General features: G+C 37.3%; 1 protein-coding gene across 7 annotated transcripts in view; it reads left to right on the plus strand.

Annotated features, from left to right (window-relative positions):
- CTNND2 (catenin delta 2) overlaps nucleotides 1–18,423 on the plus strand; it is a 637,583-nt gene that overhangs the window by 478,159 nt on the left and 141,001 nt on the right. For all 7 annotated transcript variants that reach the window (XM_071454189.1, XM_071454171.1, XM_071454196.1 and 4 more), the window contains one exon: nucleotides 17,768–17,981. In XM_071454189.1, the coding sequence (XP_071310290.1) occupies nucleotides 17,768–17,981 (214 nt within the window). The remainder of the gene's footprint in view (nucleotides 1–17,767; nucleotides 17,982–18,423) is intronic.

Below are 18,423 nucleotides of genomic sequence, written 5' to 3' on the forward strand. Positions count from 1 at the left end.
ATGCATGAACAGAAAGAATAATATTATACAATAATTTAGTTTGTTTACCAGGTTGTATTGAATTTTGAAATGTAATGGCAGTTGTTAAAGTAACTCTGGAATTACCTTACAGGGAAAAAAAGTTCTCTTACCTTTATCACTACTGAGCATCAAATTCTCACACTGCAATGAATGGCTATTTCATCCAGAGTTTCTGGAAATAACTGTTCTGAAATACTTATTTTTTTATTATTCTTTTAAATATGATTTATACTGTATCACCTATCCGAAAAGATGATTAATGATCTTTCTTCTAAACCTTACCATTGTTTCAGTCTTGTTTTTGTATAGTGACAGACTTGTCCTACTCTCATAAATTAGTGGGATATGTATAAAATTTCTCCTCATGTACTTGGTCGGACAAAGGCCTACCTTATATTCCTTTTGTGGAAGAGTGTCACCTAAAATTTAGACAGAAATAGAAAATAGCAGCTGTGACTATATGCTAGGAATCTGAGATTCCTAGTATCTTTTATGGTTTTACTATTATGTTTTTATCTTCTAAAATATTTCAATTTCTGTGGCTGAAGTGTGGAACACTACCCCTTGCTTCTTCTGAACCCTCCCTCCAAGAAAAGGAAGTGGAAATGCTCTCCAGAAAACATCTGAGAAAAAGATGCTCAGTCAAAAATGTTGGATGTGTGACTAGGGAAACTGGAGCTATTTTTCCCTTCCTGACCATGTTCTTTGTAGTAGGTGTTATTTCTAGAGCACATTGATCACAGATGTGCTTATGAATTTGGTGATGTCACTGGAAATGTGCTTTTATTGCTGCATCAGCGTAAATGCTCAGCGTAAATGCTCAGTCTTACGCAGCAATGAGGTCTGCAAATCCCCTTCTCTATCTTAAAGTACTTCAGACAAAATTGGTAACTGTTTATGTGAAGATGTCCCAGGCTGAATGCTAAGGTTATCAGAAGTAATTTTCTTCTTCACAGAATAAACCCAGCTTCTGGAGTGAATTAGGTTTTGTATTTCTGGAAGAATTTCTATTTTTCCCTTGTTAGCCCTGATCACAGCAGAACAGCAATAGGCAAATGCAATAAACACTGGCCATTGATAAAGATGGTGGTGTTACTTCTTCCAGGTGCTGCCACTTCTATGCTGCTCAAAACCATTCAGTGAAAGTCTTTATTTCTAAGTACAGTTGTAACTGCTGCTCTAATCTGAAAGTTTTTCACAAATGCTACTCTTGAGTCTCCTTGAGTCTTGCTGACTGCAAGGCAGGTGCTATACATGTTCTCAGTAGTGCTTCTCATTCTGTGCCTTCATTTTTATTCCATGTGCTGGGTGCTTATGTGGTGCAGCAGATATTAGAATGGAATTGAAGAAATTGGATTGGTTTTGCTATTGTTTGATAGCTAGATTTTTCATCTTCCTTTGAGTAGTGACCAATCATTGCTGAAGGTCTCACATAAGTAGAAGGGGACATAGGGAGGCAGAAGTCATAATATAAAGATTATAAAAATTGCCAGGCAGCCCATTACAGTTAGGCATAATAATTCCAAAATTGAGAGTCTCAGAATACTTCAGTAAATTCTTCTATAAATTATTCTTTCACTGGTAACAGTGAAGAATGTAACTTAAAAGCAAAAGGGAAGGAGGGAAGAAGTTTTGATCAGATATCTGAAAGCAAATGAAAAGCCTATCAGGCTGAAGAGCACAAGAAGACCCTTTCAGATGTCATTTTTCTCCTCAGGAGAGGTTCTTACACCAACAATGCTGAGATTGTGAGCAGGGCCAGAGTAGCTGCTCCTGGATGCCAAGAAGGAACAGACAGGGGATAATAGGAAAGGAGAAGCATTTTAAAATACTCTGTGGAGAAAATTTCTTTAAAAGAGCACATTCTATTAAACACAGGGTTCATTCTTCCACAGCATTCTTTTCTTCCTATAATGACATTTTCCTCCTTTGCATGAGGTCACCATATAAAAGGATTGAATTGTGCAGTTTCACACGCCAACACCATTTTGCCCTCATGGAAAATGGCAGCCTGCCATCAGCTGCAGAGGTGTAACAGTTCACTCGGGGGTTTTGGCACCAGTGATTCCCTTCCTCAAGCTAGGAAATTAATTTTTGCCAGCAAAGTCACAACACTTGAGATTATCGTCTCAGGAAAATAATTCAAAGATGCCAAATAAAAGAACAGCAACTGCTGAACTGTCCTGCCTGAAGTCTTCCCTTGCATCCATAATGAATACTGCTGAATTGGACAGTGTCCTCTTTATCTTGGAGAGCATTTCCATAAACTCCCTTTAGAAGAAAAGTATCAGTCCAGACACTGTCACATGGAGTTGTAAAAACTGACTGACTGTGCACTGAAAGCATCTATTTTCCCAACTCGTTGAAGCCCATCATTCACAGTCATTTTGTCATTACACTAAAGGTATTTCTACATCTTCTTCTGTGGGTTCTTTAGACTGTGCCCAGCACCCTTCCAACATAGTACCCTGGTTGTTCACGTGTCAGGCAGTGGACATAAACTCCATTAGCCCCTTGTTCATCTTCTTTATAATACACATAGCTGCAGTGTTGTCGTAACTTCGATGTCGTCCATTGCACTGCTAGGTTCCTGATGATCAAGGATACTCACATACCTGTTTCTAGCATGGTTTTCTCCCAGGGAATACTTGCATTTAGTATGGGGTGATGGAGAAAAAGTTGCTTTTAGATATGCTGACTGACAGAAATCTTAATAGTATTTGAAGGATCCAGAAGGGTGATTGGAAGTGCTCACATCATCCTCAGAGGGTATCTTGATTTGAGTTCTACACTGTGCAAGATTCCCCTCTGTTTCCATAAGGATAGTCAGAGAAAACAGGTTATCTTACCATGCTGCAGGCTTGGGAAAGAGAGTTACTGGAAAAGCTGGAATGCTGCCCAGCAGGAAAGGATCTCCACCTGGTGCTGGTCAACAGCCAGCTGAACATGAGCCAGCTGTGCCTAGGTGGCCAAGAGGGCCAATGCCATCCTGGCCTGTACCAGCAATGGTGTGGCCAGCGGGAACAGGGCAGTGATTGCCCCCCTGCACTCAGCACTGGTGAGGCTGCACCTTGAGTGCCAGTCCAATTCTGGGCCCCTCACTACAAGAAGGACATCAAAGTGCCAACGCATGTCTAGAGAAGGGCAGCAGGTGAAGGGGCTGGTCGTGTAGATGTGGCACTTAGGGGACATAGTTTGGTGGTGGACTTGGCAGGGCTGGGTTCATGGTTGGACTCGATGATCTTAAAGGTGTTTTCTAACCCAAATGACTTGATGTTCTTTTTTCCCCCTATGTGTTTCAGTAAGAATTATAGTTCTGGATTCACTTTCCCATACATAGCCTTGCTCTTCTCCTTTTATTTCTAAAATGTTTTCAGTTAAAGACTGGAATGTGGCTTGTACACTGGTGATCCTGTCAGTTTTCCATTAAAGACATTATGAGAACTCCTTTAATTTCTGCATACAAGAAGATATAGGCATAGTATTTAATTTAAATGAAAGAAGTATCTCACAGGTGATACTGAAAAGTAATGTAGTAATTGCAGAGAGACTCTACAGCATTTGTTGAGAGTGCATTTTATTGCAGACAATGCCTGTATATCTTTGGAGAAAATTTACATCCCTGTTTGGTCATAAACATTTTGTTTGTACTTTGATAACCATAATTTTCATATGTTAAAATAACTTTATGGATAAAAACTCACAATTTTGAAAAATTACTTCCCTCAATGGCTTCACAAGTAATTTCCTATTGTAGTGATGATTTTTTATATTAAAAGGTGCTTGCCTGTACCTGATTACTAAAACAAACACTGAGATGTTCATGCTTTTGCTTACCTGTGTTTGGATTACTGCAGTACAGTTTGGGTCTGTGCCCCCATCCCCCTGGGCAGCTGTGTTCATCTCTGCAGGCAGATGTCAAGCAATCCATTTTCAATACACTTTCTGTGGAGTTTTTATTGGTAGAAATTACTTAACTGAAGTAAAGCAGCACCCAGTGGCATACCCAGAAACAGTGTTTGAATTTTTTATTTTTTTTTAATTTTTATTTTCTCATTGACGATTTTACAAGACTTACCTTTTGGGTTCTTACTGATCTCTGGTTTGTTTTCTAAGAAGTCAATCAACAGTTGGTATATAGTTTTGCAGTAAAGGTTGGAAGATTTTATTGATAGGTTATTTACTGTCAAATATTCAAAGACAAAATGCTGCTTGTTTGGGGGTTTTTATACTTTGCTCTCAAAGCATTTTGGAAATGATCCTTTGATTTGTCTTTTGTAAATTGTCTTAGTTTGCATTGTTGAAATAGTTTCTGCAGCAAGGCTTTCCACTCTTAGCATCTTGTTATTCAAGGATATGATTTTACACTGAGAGAAAGTTAGGTGTAACTTCCATGCAGAACCATCAACACCACCAGGGAGTCTCACTCTTCACAGTAAGACAAGGAAGACAAGGCATACAAATAGATATATGATTACTTCTTGTCCCACTATGTTCAAGGTTTTTGTTCTTTAGAATGAGAAATGCCATTTTTCATTCTACCTCAAAATTTATTTATATTTTAATGTTAGTTTTCCAAAGAGCTTTTGAACTACTTAAAGAATGCATTTCAGCCAAGAGAGGCTGCACTGTTACAGTATTTCTGGTGTACTGCATATACCTTACATGAGAAGTAACTTTGAGTGTCAAATAACTGACCTGTAATTACTAAATGACATTTGGTCAACCGGGCAGTTGATAATTAGAAAACCAAACTGTGACAGGAGTGATACATTTGATCAATTCAAGTATCCATTGCTGTAGCTTTCTCTAGCACGCCTGTGGTTCAAATACACTCCTATTATGCTGTGACATGAAAAAAAATCCCCACATATTTATGTTTCAGTATTATCAGACAGAGAAGAAAAAGGGGTAAATATGTGAGAGTGTCACAAATAACAAACATGTTAAGTAAAAGCTGTACACATCATGTACTTGAAATAAAAAGGGTTTAGAGTAAAAGCATTTGATTAAGTTTGAAACCCGTGGCCTATTTTTAGCTCTGAATGATGATGGTCACTCTTGTAAATGGGGATTTAATTTTTTATTGTTATTATTATTTCCTTTTATTCTTCTTAAGGGTTCTAAGTTGGCAACAACCTGTCAATATCAACTCCTACATGGCTTCAGGATGAAAACATTTGTGAGGGTTGTTCCTCTGTCGTGGCTTGACCCCGACCAGCAGCTAAACCCCACGCAGCCGCTCGCTCACTTCCCCACAGTGGGATGGAGGAGTGAAAAAAGTGAAAAGTAAAAGTGAAAAAACTCAAGAAATGCAATAAAGGCACTTTGATAAGGAGAGCAAAAGCCACACACACTAGGAAAGCAAATGAAGGAAATAATTTGTCACAGCAAAACAAGGAATTTCCTATTCCATCACTTTGTATGGGCAGGCACTTTGCCTGGCATCATACATCTTTTGGTATTCTTGCAGTCCCACTAATTTGAAGTGGGATAGAGGGGCTAAAGATATCTTTTCCCTTGTCCTATTGGAAGATCTCTAAAGCACCTGGGACAGCTGAAAGATTAATCCACTTTTTGTTTGAAATAGAAATTATGTCCTTTTATTCTCACATGATCAAAATCCCATCACTTGGATACACTAAGTATGACTTGTCCCACCTTCTTTCCACAGAAATTTTTTAGAAAGCTTAGTAGTAGACTAGCCCTTGTTTTCTGCTACTTCTACTTGGTTTTGATTTTCTTCTTTTTTTTTATCCCATCTTTTACACTGTGTAACCACTTGTGATCACTCTGCTCCCTTCCATTTTATCAAGCAGTCAGTAGCTTGAATTCTCTTTCTCTGTTAAGACAGACAGATATAAATGGTTTGTCTCTCCTGAGCAAAGCAGTGATATCTGTGCTTCAAGCTCTTCTCTACTGACAGGTGTACAAGAGAGTTTATATGACAGCATTTCAGTAACTACAGTGCCAGTTTGAAGTGTCTCATATGTCTGTTCTGGATGTCCCTTTATGCCATCTCCATGATACCCTCTCTCCTCTTTCAGTTTTGCAAATAGTACAAGCCTGTGGATGAAAATTTTTCCTCTTTAATATTAACTAGAACAGGTGAGGCAGAAATGGCTACATTGGTCTTGACACAACAGTCTATGTTAACACTGTTAAGACCATCTAAATATGAGTGGTCTTAATTACAATGCTAATAAAAACCCAGTTTCACTCCACATAAAGTATTGTAATTATGTTTCTCGGTCTAGAGACCAGCACTGCGTTACCAAATAATATTTATGAAAGTATATCACTCTTTTTTTCTTGCTAATATATTGTCTTAATTTTGCTAGTAACTTCCAGATAAAATGATAAAGTGGTAGTCCTTTTCACTTTTTCACAGGAAAAAAGCATAAAAGTGTACTTTCTATCTGGCATTTAAATCTTACACTGACAGTCTTGTTTTCAAAAGCAATTCTGAGTGCATTTCTGTGTTTCTTTTTGCCATCTTACTTACACAGTACTATTTTATTATAGTTCTGTTTTCAGATGAGAGATGATATTTCTCTTTTCATCTCTGTTTTGTGCACAGTCTTTACACTCATTGAGACTGAGTATTAATGAGTGTCACTGAGTGCTGTGCTGTGTCCCCATAATATGTGCTTTCTGTAGCATTATAGTGTCATTTCACACTCTGGGATCCTTCTGGGATCATTAAACCAAGGTTATTCTTGATTTCATCATCAAGATACTGTGCCTGAATTATAATAATGATGTACTGTGTACCTGGCATATATTTCACTTGACTTAAGGAAAATGTTCCATTTGTTCAATAAATGAATTAATGACAAGCCCCGCAGGAGTAACATTTCTTATAAGGGGGAAAGGCAGATTTAGGATGTTTAGTTGGGATGTTAAATGAACATTGCACAACAAAGTAGTGGGAGATTGCTAGGGCCAGTCCTTGTCTTGTAATCCTCTGCTCTGCTAAGGATCTTGATAAATGTTTTGGGTTTATGGCAAGAATTATTTCTGTTGGAAAAAAGCTTTAGTCATGTAAAATGACATGATTTTAAAAAGAAGTAACTAAGACTGTATTATTTCATAAATGTAATGGAACATCTAGTTGTGGTTGGGTTTTTTTGAGTTAATGCTGGGTAAGCAAAAATTACACATTTTTCTTCCCTTACTGTTTTCAGTTGTTTTGTAACATCTCATCTTGAAAAGAGATTGAATCAAGCAAATTTACAAGGTGACTTAAAACATTATTTTACGAAATTGTGGGCTTAATATTGAGTGATTTCATCTCAACACTGCTTTACACTGCTTTTGTGTTTCTCCTCTCCCACTGCCCAGTTATTCCCTCTCCACGGACTAACCAAAAGGACAGTATTTTTCCCACTCTTCCAAGAAGTTTATCTCTAAGGTTTTTCTGATAGTAATAGTCAGCAACAATTATTTAGAGTGAAAGTGAGCCAAAATTTTATATACATTTAGGTAATAGTAGTAGTTCACAAATGCCCGTGTTTTTTTTGGATATTTGCAACTTTGCTCTTTGTACTCTGATGTTTATTCACTACAGTGGAAGCTGGTAGCAGCTGTTCACAAACGTCTTTGGGATGCAGAATTTGACCTTTGTTCTGCTGCTGTTTAGGATCTTGATTCTGGTCTTCTTGCAGGCTGAAGGGAGGGAGTCTGGACAAGAACCTGTCTAGACTCTCTATTTATCTCAGTTTAGCATTCATTCCTACAGTGTCTGCCTCTCTGGAGATGGGAATACTGGCTAAAGGTTTCTATCTTTTTCATCTCTGGGCAGCCAGAATAAGCACCTAGAAAAGAATTTCAGGCAATGAATTTGATAAGCAAAAAAATTCGGATGTGAATATCTGGTGAAAATGCTTTTCATGCAGTTAGGAGCGGGAAAAAAAGCAGTACTATGTGTGCAAGATGAATGCCTTTGTGTACTTTCTGTGGTATGCAGCAGACACAGAAAGAGCATTTTCACTGTACTGTTCCTCTCTCCACTGGTCTGAGGAAAGCATGTCATAGTTGTATCAAAACATTTGCAAAAGCTTTATATTTTGTGTTTGAAAATATTCGGTGGTAGGGAAAGAAGGGTAATTCACTGAAAGACAGTGTCATTTGGCATAGGTAGTGTGACATTTTGAATGGGTAATAAATACATTTGCAGCTTTTTCAAGCAGTATAGTGGATTTCTTTCTATTCATAAGTCTCCTGCCAATTGCTTCTCTGATTTATTAGACTGATGTGTGAATGCAGAGGATCACTTTCCTATTGTAGAGCATATTTTTTATTACTGTTCTCATCATCCAGCAAGACATGGTAAGACTTTGCACACTATATATAGAAATAAAATAACCTAGATTGATATCAGTATCTGTAATTTGGTGCTTTCTCAACATATCTCTACTAAAAAGGTTGGCAGCAAAATGATTTCAATAAGGAAAATCATAGTCCTGATAAAAAGGACCTGCCAAATGAAACTTTTAAGGTAAAGACCATCAGTTGATCTTCAAAATGTGTTTAAAAATACAAAGAGATGGCTGGTATTGAGCTACTGAGAGTGGTGGCAGCAGAAGGCACAGGTTTGTAGAGACATAAGAGCACCTGAGGCTCTAAAACAGAAATGCCTGCCTTGAAACCAGTGCATATATATATATATATATATACACACACATATATATATATATATATATATATATCTGTGTGTGTATATTTATTTATAATTTTCTATTTTGTATATTTATATATGTATTTATACACACACTCTCATTTATTACATAATACATACTTATATATATATAAAGTTTAGCATATTGATCTGTGGGTAATACAAAGTGTATTAGCTGTGAGGCAGGTGTTTACTTGTTCTGATTTTTACTTCATTTATAAAACTCATGTAAATGGAGAGATTGAGGGAAGATTCTGCAGTGCAACTTTCTGCTTCACTGAAATTCTTAAACTGCAGGTCATAGCCTGCGTTTGTGAACTTAGACAAAAATTTAAATTTTATGTGCCTGGGGTTCTGTTAGCAAAACTTCCTACCAAAGAGGGATGTTGTTAGAACGCGTTCATTAGCTCTTGAGGGAGTAGCTTGCTCCCAAAATACTTCAGGACAGAAAATTCTCATGTGACTGAGAGATTCTTTGAAGGATATTACCTCATTTCTAAGAAGAGAGCACCTCATATTCCAATCACTATATAGAATGTCTTGTGAGCAGAGGTCATCAGCTTTGATGTTCAACATAATAAACTGCAAATGTATTTTTAATCTGAGAAGAGACCTTTTGTTTATTCTGTGAGGCAAACTGAGGTAGCTACAGCAAGCATCAATAAAAAAGAACTTCTTGAATTTCCAATTACAGCTGAAATGTCAGATAGAGTTGTTTTGTTGTTTGGGCTTAAATGATTGGAAAAAAAAAATTTCTTTGATCTTGTTTGTGTTCACATTGACTAAATCCCATTTATTATACCCTTAACTGAATAGAGTGAACTACAGCTTCAAAAATTTTCATATATCACTGAGGTGATGTCCTTTGTTGCTGTAAAAATATTTGAAGTGACATATTGCTATCTATAAAAAACTTACTTTTGCTTTACATTAAAAAAAAATTGAATTTTCTTTATTTTGTTAAACTTCACCAGATATCTGGTTATAGGAATACCAGGATGTTTTTAGTTGAAATATATATGTCAGTTCTTTTCACCAATAATAAATGTAAACCTTCATTCTCAAATACATAATTCATCATTTTTAAATACTGGAAAGTAAATGATCCAAACTCTTGGTGGTAATCATAATTTTTCATTTAATGTCAGACAGTACTAAATCTGTTGATTGGTTGAGTAACACCAATGTCTTTGCATCCTAAATTAATATTGCTCTTGCACTGTCTATGAAGTGCACACTGCTGAACCTTCTCTGGCATTCTGCTTTTTTTGAAAAACAAAGACCCTGAATCAATATCAAGTAGTTGAAATACCTACCGAGGGTTTTGGCACGTGTGTATCATATTTATGTGTGCTTCTCAGTTTATAACATAGGTCAATGCCAATCTGTTAATTTTAGGAGATATTACTTTTAACAGTGGGACTGAAAATTGCTTTTCTGATGCCTTCTCAGTCAGACAAGCACTAAAGGTCAGCTCTGTGCTTGCAGTTAGAAGTGTTATTTGGAAGATCCCACTAGCCCTTCATGATTAGAGTAGCATACTTGTGTTGTCCTTCAAATGTAATGTTTTTTGAAAGTATTAAAGTGCTTTACAATTATAGGTAACTCAGGCCTACCCAGGGTTTTTTTTTTTGTAAAATCTCAAATCACATGAAAACTTTGATTTATGATAGGTATAGCCTTCCTACCAAGCATGAAAAACAAAATGTGTCACAGAGCAGAATACATTAAGGCTTACTGACTGAGAAAGCAACAGATTTATTCATACCTTCTCAGGGCAATTTTAGAACATGATTTTCAGTCTCCTCCTGTTCAGAAAATAGTTTTGACCCTCTGTCAACCCCAGATATAGATCCCAAGATCTAAAGAGGTCACTTAAGAGACACAGGGAAAAAAAACAATCTGTACTCAGTAACAGAAATAAGATACCAACTCCCGAGAAAAAAGCTCCTGAATATTGATCCCATGCTTTGCATCCTCACGTCACACAACCTTTCCACCAAACACCCACCTGGTTTCTATAGACACAGAAAAAAAGATCCCCATCCTTCTCCACACAGTGCAGTTTAACACAGAGGGAACGATTCTTGTTTCATTTTAAGCATATATACTGGTAGTTGAATTTATTTGCATTATGCCTGTTCACAGCTTTATGTTACCTTTGTATATGATCTGAAAAGTCCTAATGAGAAAGCCATTCTTAAATAGGACCTACCTCCAAACCCTGATTTAGATCACCTAAACAAATTAGACTTTGGAGTTAATGCAGCAATTTGCATAACATTCTGCTCTATTTTCAGCTAAAATTGCTCAGCACTTTTTTAAACCTGTAGCAAATTACTTCACTAATGAGGCAAAATTACCCTGTGATGTTACAGGTAAATTTTTCTGTAATAAATCGCATGTGCATTTGCAAGGTACAGATTTTGCATTGTCTACCTGCTGTTCCATAGGCACATCAGAAGAAATAATGGAGAGGACTTAAAGTTTGAACCAGTATATTTGTCTTAAGAGATGTGCTGCACTAAATATTATTCCCATATTTTGTTTTTATGAGTTGTTTTCTCCCTTCCACATCCATTTCAAGTTCTGGGAGTCAGGCCTCTGAAACTAGCTAGCAGTGGGGCTGCTTGTCTTCCAAACCCTTCTCCAAAAAAATAGTGTGGTTCTTACCCGCTTAGATGGAAGTCATTTTAGTAATGTAAACAAGGCAAAGATAAATAACTGAGAGAATTTGTAACTGCAGTAAAAACATGAAGAAATAGAATCATTTCATGGATATTGTGGATAAACAGCCAGTGCAGTCAAGTTGCTGTGCAGCTGTCTTGGCCTTTGCTGCAGTGCCCTGGTCCTTGTGGCCAAACCAGTCAGCTCACACAGTAAGCCTGAAAAGAACAGGGCACCTGTAGTCAAAGAGTGTCTCACCACACAGCCTGCTGCCTTTTAAAAATTCTTGGGAATTTGGTTTGGCTCTTGTAGCTTCTCCTTCCAGCACTGGTAGAACAGAGTTGCACAAAATCCATTCATACATGAAGTGGTAGCACTGCCCTGCTGATTGGAAAACCAGTATCTAAAAACATTAAAACCAATTCTTACTAATTGTTTCCAGAAGCAGACTTAAACTGAATTGTCCTTTTAATTTGGTGTTTATTGCATACATAACATCACCTGTGCTAGGAGGCAGTTATTTTTTAGTTCTGTTCTATATGTAACAGAGTGGCATTAAAAATAATTCCATGTGTTTAAATATGTGTATTTTGATATATTAAAATATGCTTTCTTAATAGCAGAAATGTCACAGAATAAGTGGCAGATGATGCAGTGTGTTATGTCAACTAAACTGGCAATTAATATCTATGATGTGTAGAAAGGATTGATTGTTGTTAGATTTCCTTCACCTCCTCTGGATGAAGAGTTACTCAATAGTGATTATTAAGTAAAATGTAGAAAGTAAGCATCTAACCATGAATTAATCTTTGAATTAGGAATGTGGAGCTGTTAATAGTGGAACACTTAATGTCTTACTGGGAAGAGGAGATTGTGCTATTTTAGCAGCACACTTCATCACTCTGTCAGTCTAACAGGTTTTTTTTTTTCCTATTCCTACTTCTCTTGTTTCCTTTATGTTTTACTTTGTTAGGAAGGGTACTCAGAATGAAATGCAGAAAAGGATGTTTCAGTTATACCTACTGGCAAAATTTGAACAATATTTTAGATACCCACTTGCTGAATATAAATAGAAGAGGAAGGCTGTTTTGGTTTCTGTCACAGAAGTATTTTTAGGCTGTTTTGGAATACTTCATTATCTAACAGTCTTTGGCTAAACTGTTTAAAACTTGAAGCTTCACTTTTCTTTCTTTTTGTATCTCTAGCTCTAATTTTTGTAGCATTCCAAGGGATTCCAATTGCAAGAGGCAATTTCCATTATGTAGTGATTGAAAGAAAGGGTTCTGCTTCTTTGCTGCTGGGAGGAATCGAATAATTTTCATTCCACAGATTTCAAGGAATATATTTCAAAATTGGGTTCAAAACCTTAGTGAGAATCAAAACAGATAATATCTATTTGCTTTAACTTTGCTTCTGCTGTTGCAAAGCCATAAGCAATAGCCAGGTTCCAGGGCCAGATTTCTCATAGCTTGATATGAAGAGAGCTCACTCACCTACATTTTGTTCACTCTGGTCTCACCGGTATCTATCCTTGAGAACCACAGTGTCACTGATAGCTCTTTCCTACATCTCCTGTTGTCCTCAGCTATTCCAGCTAAAGGTCCACTAGTGTTATGCCATTGTTAGCAATTAGGATTAATAAGAAGGTAAAACAAGGTGCAGTGATCAAATGAGGAGTATGACCAGACACGCATAGTGAAGCACAACTTATTTACAGATGACCAATCCCTTTCATCATGCCTTTTTTCTATTTCCTCATGTTGTTCCTCCCCCATGCATTTGGAATGACTCCCTTTTCCTATCCTTGCCCTTCTGCTAAACATCCTGTGAGTCTAGCACACTGCCACAATTCCATCAGCATGCTCTTTACCATAGGACCTTTCCATTCATTCCTCCCTGTGTCCCCACTTTACCAGTTAACAAAGCTCAGGCTGAACCTCTCCAAGTCTTGGAGTGGTTCCTTCTGCAGCCCATTGAGCAGTGACCTCCCACACGTGGTCTTTAGCATTGTCCCTTGCTCTGCAGGGGACAATTGTATTGAATTGAGAAAGCAGGCTATCAAGAATTAATATGCTAAGCTCTTACAGTAATCAAGCATATAGATATATATATATAGAGATAGTTTCAGACATATTGTCGATGTCTTATTGACTTGTTTTTATCAGCACATATGCTTCAGGCTGGTCTTGTGTAACTCCTGGTAGATTAAGTGTCTAACAGTCCACTCTTGGGATGAACACCACTGAGTCAAACATAAACCTTGAAACAGATTAATTAATTTCTCATAGGCTCTTGGCATGAGGTATAGAAGCTGTCCTAAAAACATAATTGACATCTTCACTGCCTCCAGTAGCAGCCTGAAACCCTTCTTGAATCTAAGTTTTATTTTCATAGTGTGGATGCAAATACATATTCTCAGATGTAATGTAAAAAAACTTCATATTATGTCAGAGGAGAAGACTCTGTCATCAAGCTGACATGAGTGCACTTTTGTCAATCAGTGTACTAGAGAGTCTGGCACTTATTCCTGTCCTGTCTGCCTGTGTTTTGGCATCAGTGAGCCTGGTCAAGTGCTTGTGGCCAGCAAGTAGACAGTGACATTAATGGCAAAGAGCCAACTTTAAAGGAAAGTTTGAAAATGTCCTGGTAAAAGAAAACACGATTCCTCAGATGAAAGAAGGAAGATGCATTCTTCCATGGAAATAGTTTTTTTCCCCAAAATTTATGTAATCTCTGTTCTTTCAGTTTTCACTTTGATTGGCATAGATTCCTAATCACAGCTCTGTATTTAACAGCTCTCTAACAGTGTCTTCCAAAGACATACACAAAATATTTTCAGTGAGAAAAAGGAAGGAAAATAACTTTCAGAAATTATTGTATCCGTGGATTAAGAGAGTCATGAGAAAGAACACAGCACAGATTCACCCAGCCTTGTTAATATTGTTAATCCTTCTCCTCTGATCCTTTTTTTTATTTTTGAGAAAAGATGGTGTAAAAAGGGGACAATGCATTTGGGACAGGGGTAGATGCAGCTGGGCATACTCAATTGCTGGAGAGTTGAAGGTCATTCTTTTGAGATCAGCAATGGCTACTTTGGGGCTGCTCTGTGTAAGAATAGAGTTGGTCCTCTGTATCTCCTGACAAATTGGTACTCCACTGTTTGTTTTTATTGGTCAAGCAGACTCTGACATATTCTATTTTCTTTTCCTCCTAGATGTAATAAGGCAGCAGCCATTGATAAGTCAGTAAATATTATATTAAGAAATGTTTTCTTCATCTTAAGTTAGGAAAGAGACAGAAGTATCAAATTGGGATTTGGGATTTGATGCCCTATTGGTGCAAATTGCTGCTTATCCATCTCCAGGCATTTTTGGCATAGACATTTGGCAGTAGCACTGTTGAATTCACTGGAGCTGTGACTAACTTAGCTGAGATCTGCCCCAGGAGACTAGGTCAGAATTGTCCTCCTGGCTATGGCTCTTAGCTCCCTAAAGGACTTGAACAAATAATTTCATTTCCTTTGCCTCTATTTCAATACATTTAAATAGATCCTGCTAACATCCATCACAATCTCACAATTTGTCAGGCTTACTTAAACTGCTGGAGAGTATAGTACTAAACATCTATATAGATATTTGATGGAAGCATGAAGATGGGGTGAATAAAGGCCTGGTGTAAAAAAAACACAAAACAACCAAAGCAAGAGAGGAGTCCAGATAAAAAACAGCATCAGAAACTGGGCTCCTAGTTGTGAACAATCAGCTCCATCTCTCCCTGCATGACACAGTTACTCTGCCAAATACCTGAGCTTGGAAATTCAAGGAAAGTTTGTAAAATAAATCTTCTATTTCCTAGGTAAGAATAGGTTCTTCCTTCAGTAAAATTCAAGAAATTTTGTCAAGTTATGTAAAGTGTTATGTAACAACTGTTTCATTTCTGTTGTATTACCCTTTTTTTTTCTGACAGAAATGCATTTTAGATTAATATTTAATGCCTTTGCTTTTAACAAACTATCTTTGAATCACTTTAGTCTGCTGCTGGCTTCAGGTTCCTGGGAGAGGAGGAGCTGCATGAGCTGAACACTAGTGTGCTGTCAGCTACCATAACTGGAAAGAGAAGGTGCAGCTCAGGAATACTGTCTCAGTGTTGCAGCACCACACATTTCCCTTTAGAAATGAGCAGAAGATAGCAAAGCCTATCCCCTGAGAGCATCCACAGGATAAACTGCTGAGGAGCATGAGATGCCGCTTGATTGTGTGCAAGGGAAAGAGTGGGAAAAACGGCATAGGCACAGAGTCCTTCTGAATGGAGACAGAGCCCTCTGAGTCTTTAGCTGAATTGTAGCACGCAGGATGATTTTTTCTACAAATTAATACTTTTTCACATTCTTACTCTTTTTTTTTAGCAGCAAAGCAATTAAAATATTCATTCAACATATTGTGGTTTAAAAATATAATTCACAAAGATCAGCAGGCATGTTTTCATTCTGTCGTTCCTGATATTACTCATCACACCAGGCAACTCATATATTTTTTAACTGTATTCTTTCTTCTATCAGATCTTGTTTCTTTTCCAAGGTTGAAGTGTGAAGCTCTGTGGTTGATTCACCTTTTGTAGAACTGATGCATAAATTTTTGTTCCTAGTCTTTTTAGTAAATGTCATCCGTTTTGTCATGTAGGTGGCTCTTCATGTAGCATGCTTAGTTTTTAAAATCTGGTTAGTAGGGGAAGCAAATGTATTTTTATATGAAGGTTAAATGGTAATGGATTGTAAACCCAAGCAAACAAAACAAAACAAGCAAGATTCACTCCACATCTCTCCCAAATTACTTGGTCCATTTTTTTCTGGCTCAGAAATGAGCTAATTATTTAATTGCAAGTCATCCTGTTCACATGCAAAATATGTGACTAGTGATATATTTTTCAGCACCTTTTCTCTTTGACCTGCTTTTCTCATTTCTAAACTGAAAGAGGTCATGGTTTCTCTAAGCAGCAGGAGCATAAAGTCTCAAAAAGATTGGTGAATTTTTCTGCCTGAAGTTGATATATTTTACCAATGTCCATTCATACCTCTTCATGCTTCATGTAGTGCCAGCTGCTGCAGTCTTTGAGGTGACCTGCATATTGCTCAGAAAGTTGCACATTAGTACTGATATAATGCCTATTTAAGGAAAAATATCCTAGTTTCTCTTTAAACACTATCACTTTGGCATTTAGACCAAAGCTGTGTGGTAACTGTATAGACATTACTTTTAAGCTTGAATTCCTAATAGATTTTATTGTACTTTAACTGTTTCCTTCTTCCAAGACTTCCCCCTGCAGATTCCCAAGAACACATGGCCACGCAAAAACTGCTTCACAAATATTTCAAATTATTTTTTGTTGTCCTAAATGTAAAATGGCCAGCTGAAATGCCTGGCTTGTTTTGGGCCTTAGCCAATGACACATATGGGGAAACTTCTTGACCTTTTCAGAGTTGTCTGTGTAATTTGCTTGAAGCTAAAGCATTGTACTCTTCAGATGTTAGTTATGAACCTGTGTGGTTTCTTAACATTAGATCCAAAAATCATTACTCTTTGAGGAACAAATAGTGCCACAGAACAATAAAGTGTTTGTTTGAGATGGTTTCATAATAAATTGTACTTAGTATTCCTGACTTCTTGATAATTTGTCTCAAATATTTTTTAGATATGCATTTTAGAATTATTTTTATATGAGATATCAAATTAGAAATTTATTTTGTAGGCACCTTGGGTACGTACACATAAGACTTCTGTTCTGCATCACTTAAGGGTCTCCCTCAATATTGTTAGAACAAGCTCACCACAATTTATTTCATATCCTTACCTTTATGTTTCTGGTGGTTCCTCCTTTTCCTTTCATCATTGCTCATCCCAATTTAGTTGATATAATGTCCTTACTGAGTCTACAGTAGTTGTTCCTATTCCCAGTAATAAAATGTAAAGGTAGGAAACTTTATGATATTAAAAAAACTAAAAACTTTATGATGTTAAGTGCTTTGTTTTGTTTGCTGTAGCCTTGTGGTTTTTTCTCTAGCTTGTGATGTGTTACACTCTGAAGGAGATGATGTTTCTCCAGCACAGAAGAAACTCTTGCCAAGGCAAACCTTGACGAACCGTGAGAAACCTTGATGAGGCAACACTTGACTAATTTTGCCTGCTTTTACAGAAGTTCTGGTTTGTCAGTGTACAGTTTTGTTGCCACTGAAAGAATAATACTAGGAATCAAGGCAGTGAAATATAGCAGCTCTGTGGTGTTACCAGCACACCTTTACTGCCCGGCAGCCTGCATAAAACACATCTTCATTACATTGGACAGCATTTATTGGTACTGGTGTTCATTGCCTAACTGTGTGATTATCACTTTGTCCTGTTTCAGATAAGAAGACAAGGCGGAATACAATTACTGGTGGACCTATTGGACCATCGGATGACAGAAGTCCACCGTAGTGCCTGTGGAGCTTTGAGAAACTTGGTGTATGGGAAGGCAAATGATGACAACAAAATAGCTCTGAAAAACTGTGGTGGTATCCCAGCATTAGTACGGTTACTCCGCAAGACTACAGATTTGGAAATCAGAGAACTGGTCACAGGTTTGAATTTTTCAATATTTTTTGTTCAAACTCTCTGTCATTCTTGCAAGCACAGTTCTGTGCCACATGCCACTTGCTCCATCAGTAACCATTTCATGACCATCTTGTTTGCCATAACAAAAAGCTTTCAAGCCCTTTGGATTTATGTAATGGATGAATGGCTTTCAATATCATGCAGTTTACGGGTGTAGGTATGGTTTATGGCTGTTGTTGCTGGTTCACTTTGTTCTTGGTTAGCCATGAGTGCTCTTGTGGGAGATGTGCTCCACACATGGATATGTTCTGGTGGGAATCCTCTGCTCTCCTTCCTGTCTGGTGTAGGGCTGGCCAGGCAAGAACCATATTTTGCTTAATTTACTTAGAAACTGTTACTTCTTGCTTTTATATACTATGTAATGATGTTGTGAGAGGGAGGATTTGTTAAGGGGTTTTCTGCCTTTCT

This window comes from Agelaius tricolor, unplaced genomic scaffold (genome assembly GCF_023055355.1).
Source record: "Agelaius tricolor isolate 1412-34295 unplaced genomic scaffold, bAgeTri1.0.p SCAF_2, whole genome shotgun sequence".
Taxonomy (NCBI): Eukaryota; Metazoa; Chordata; class Aves; order Passeriformes; family Icteridae; genus Agelaius; species Agelaius tricolor.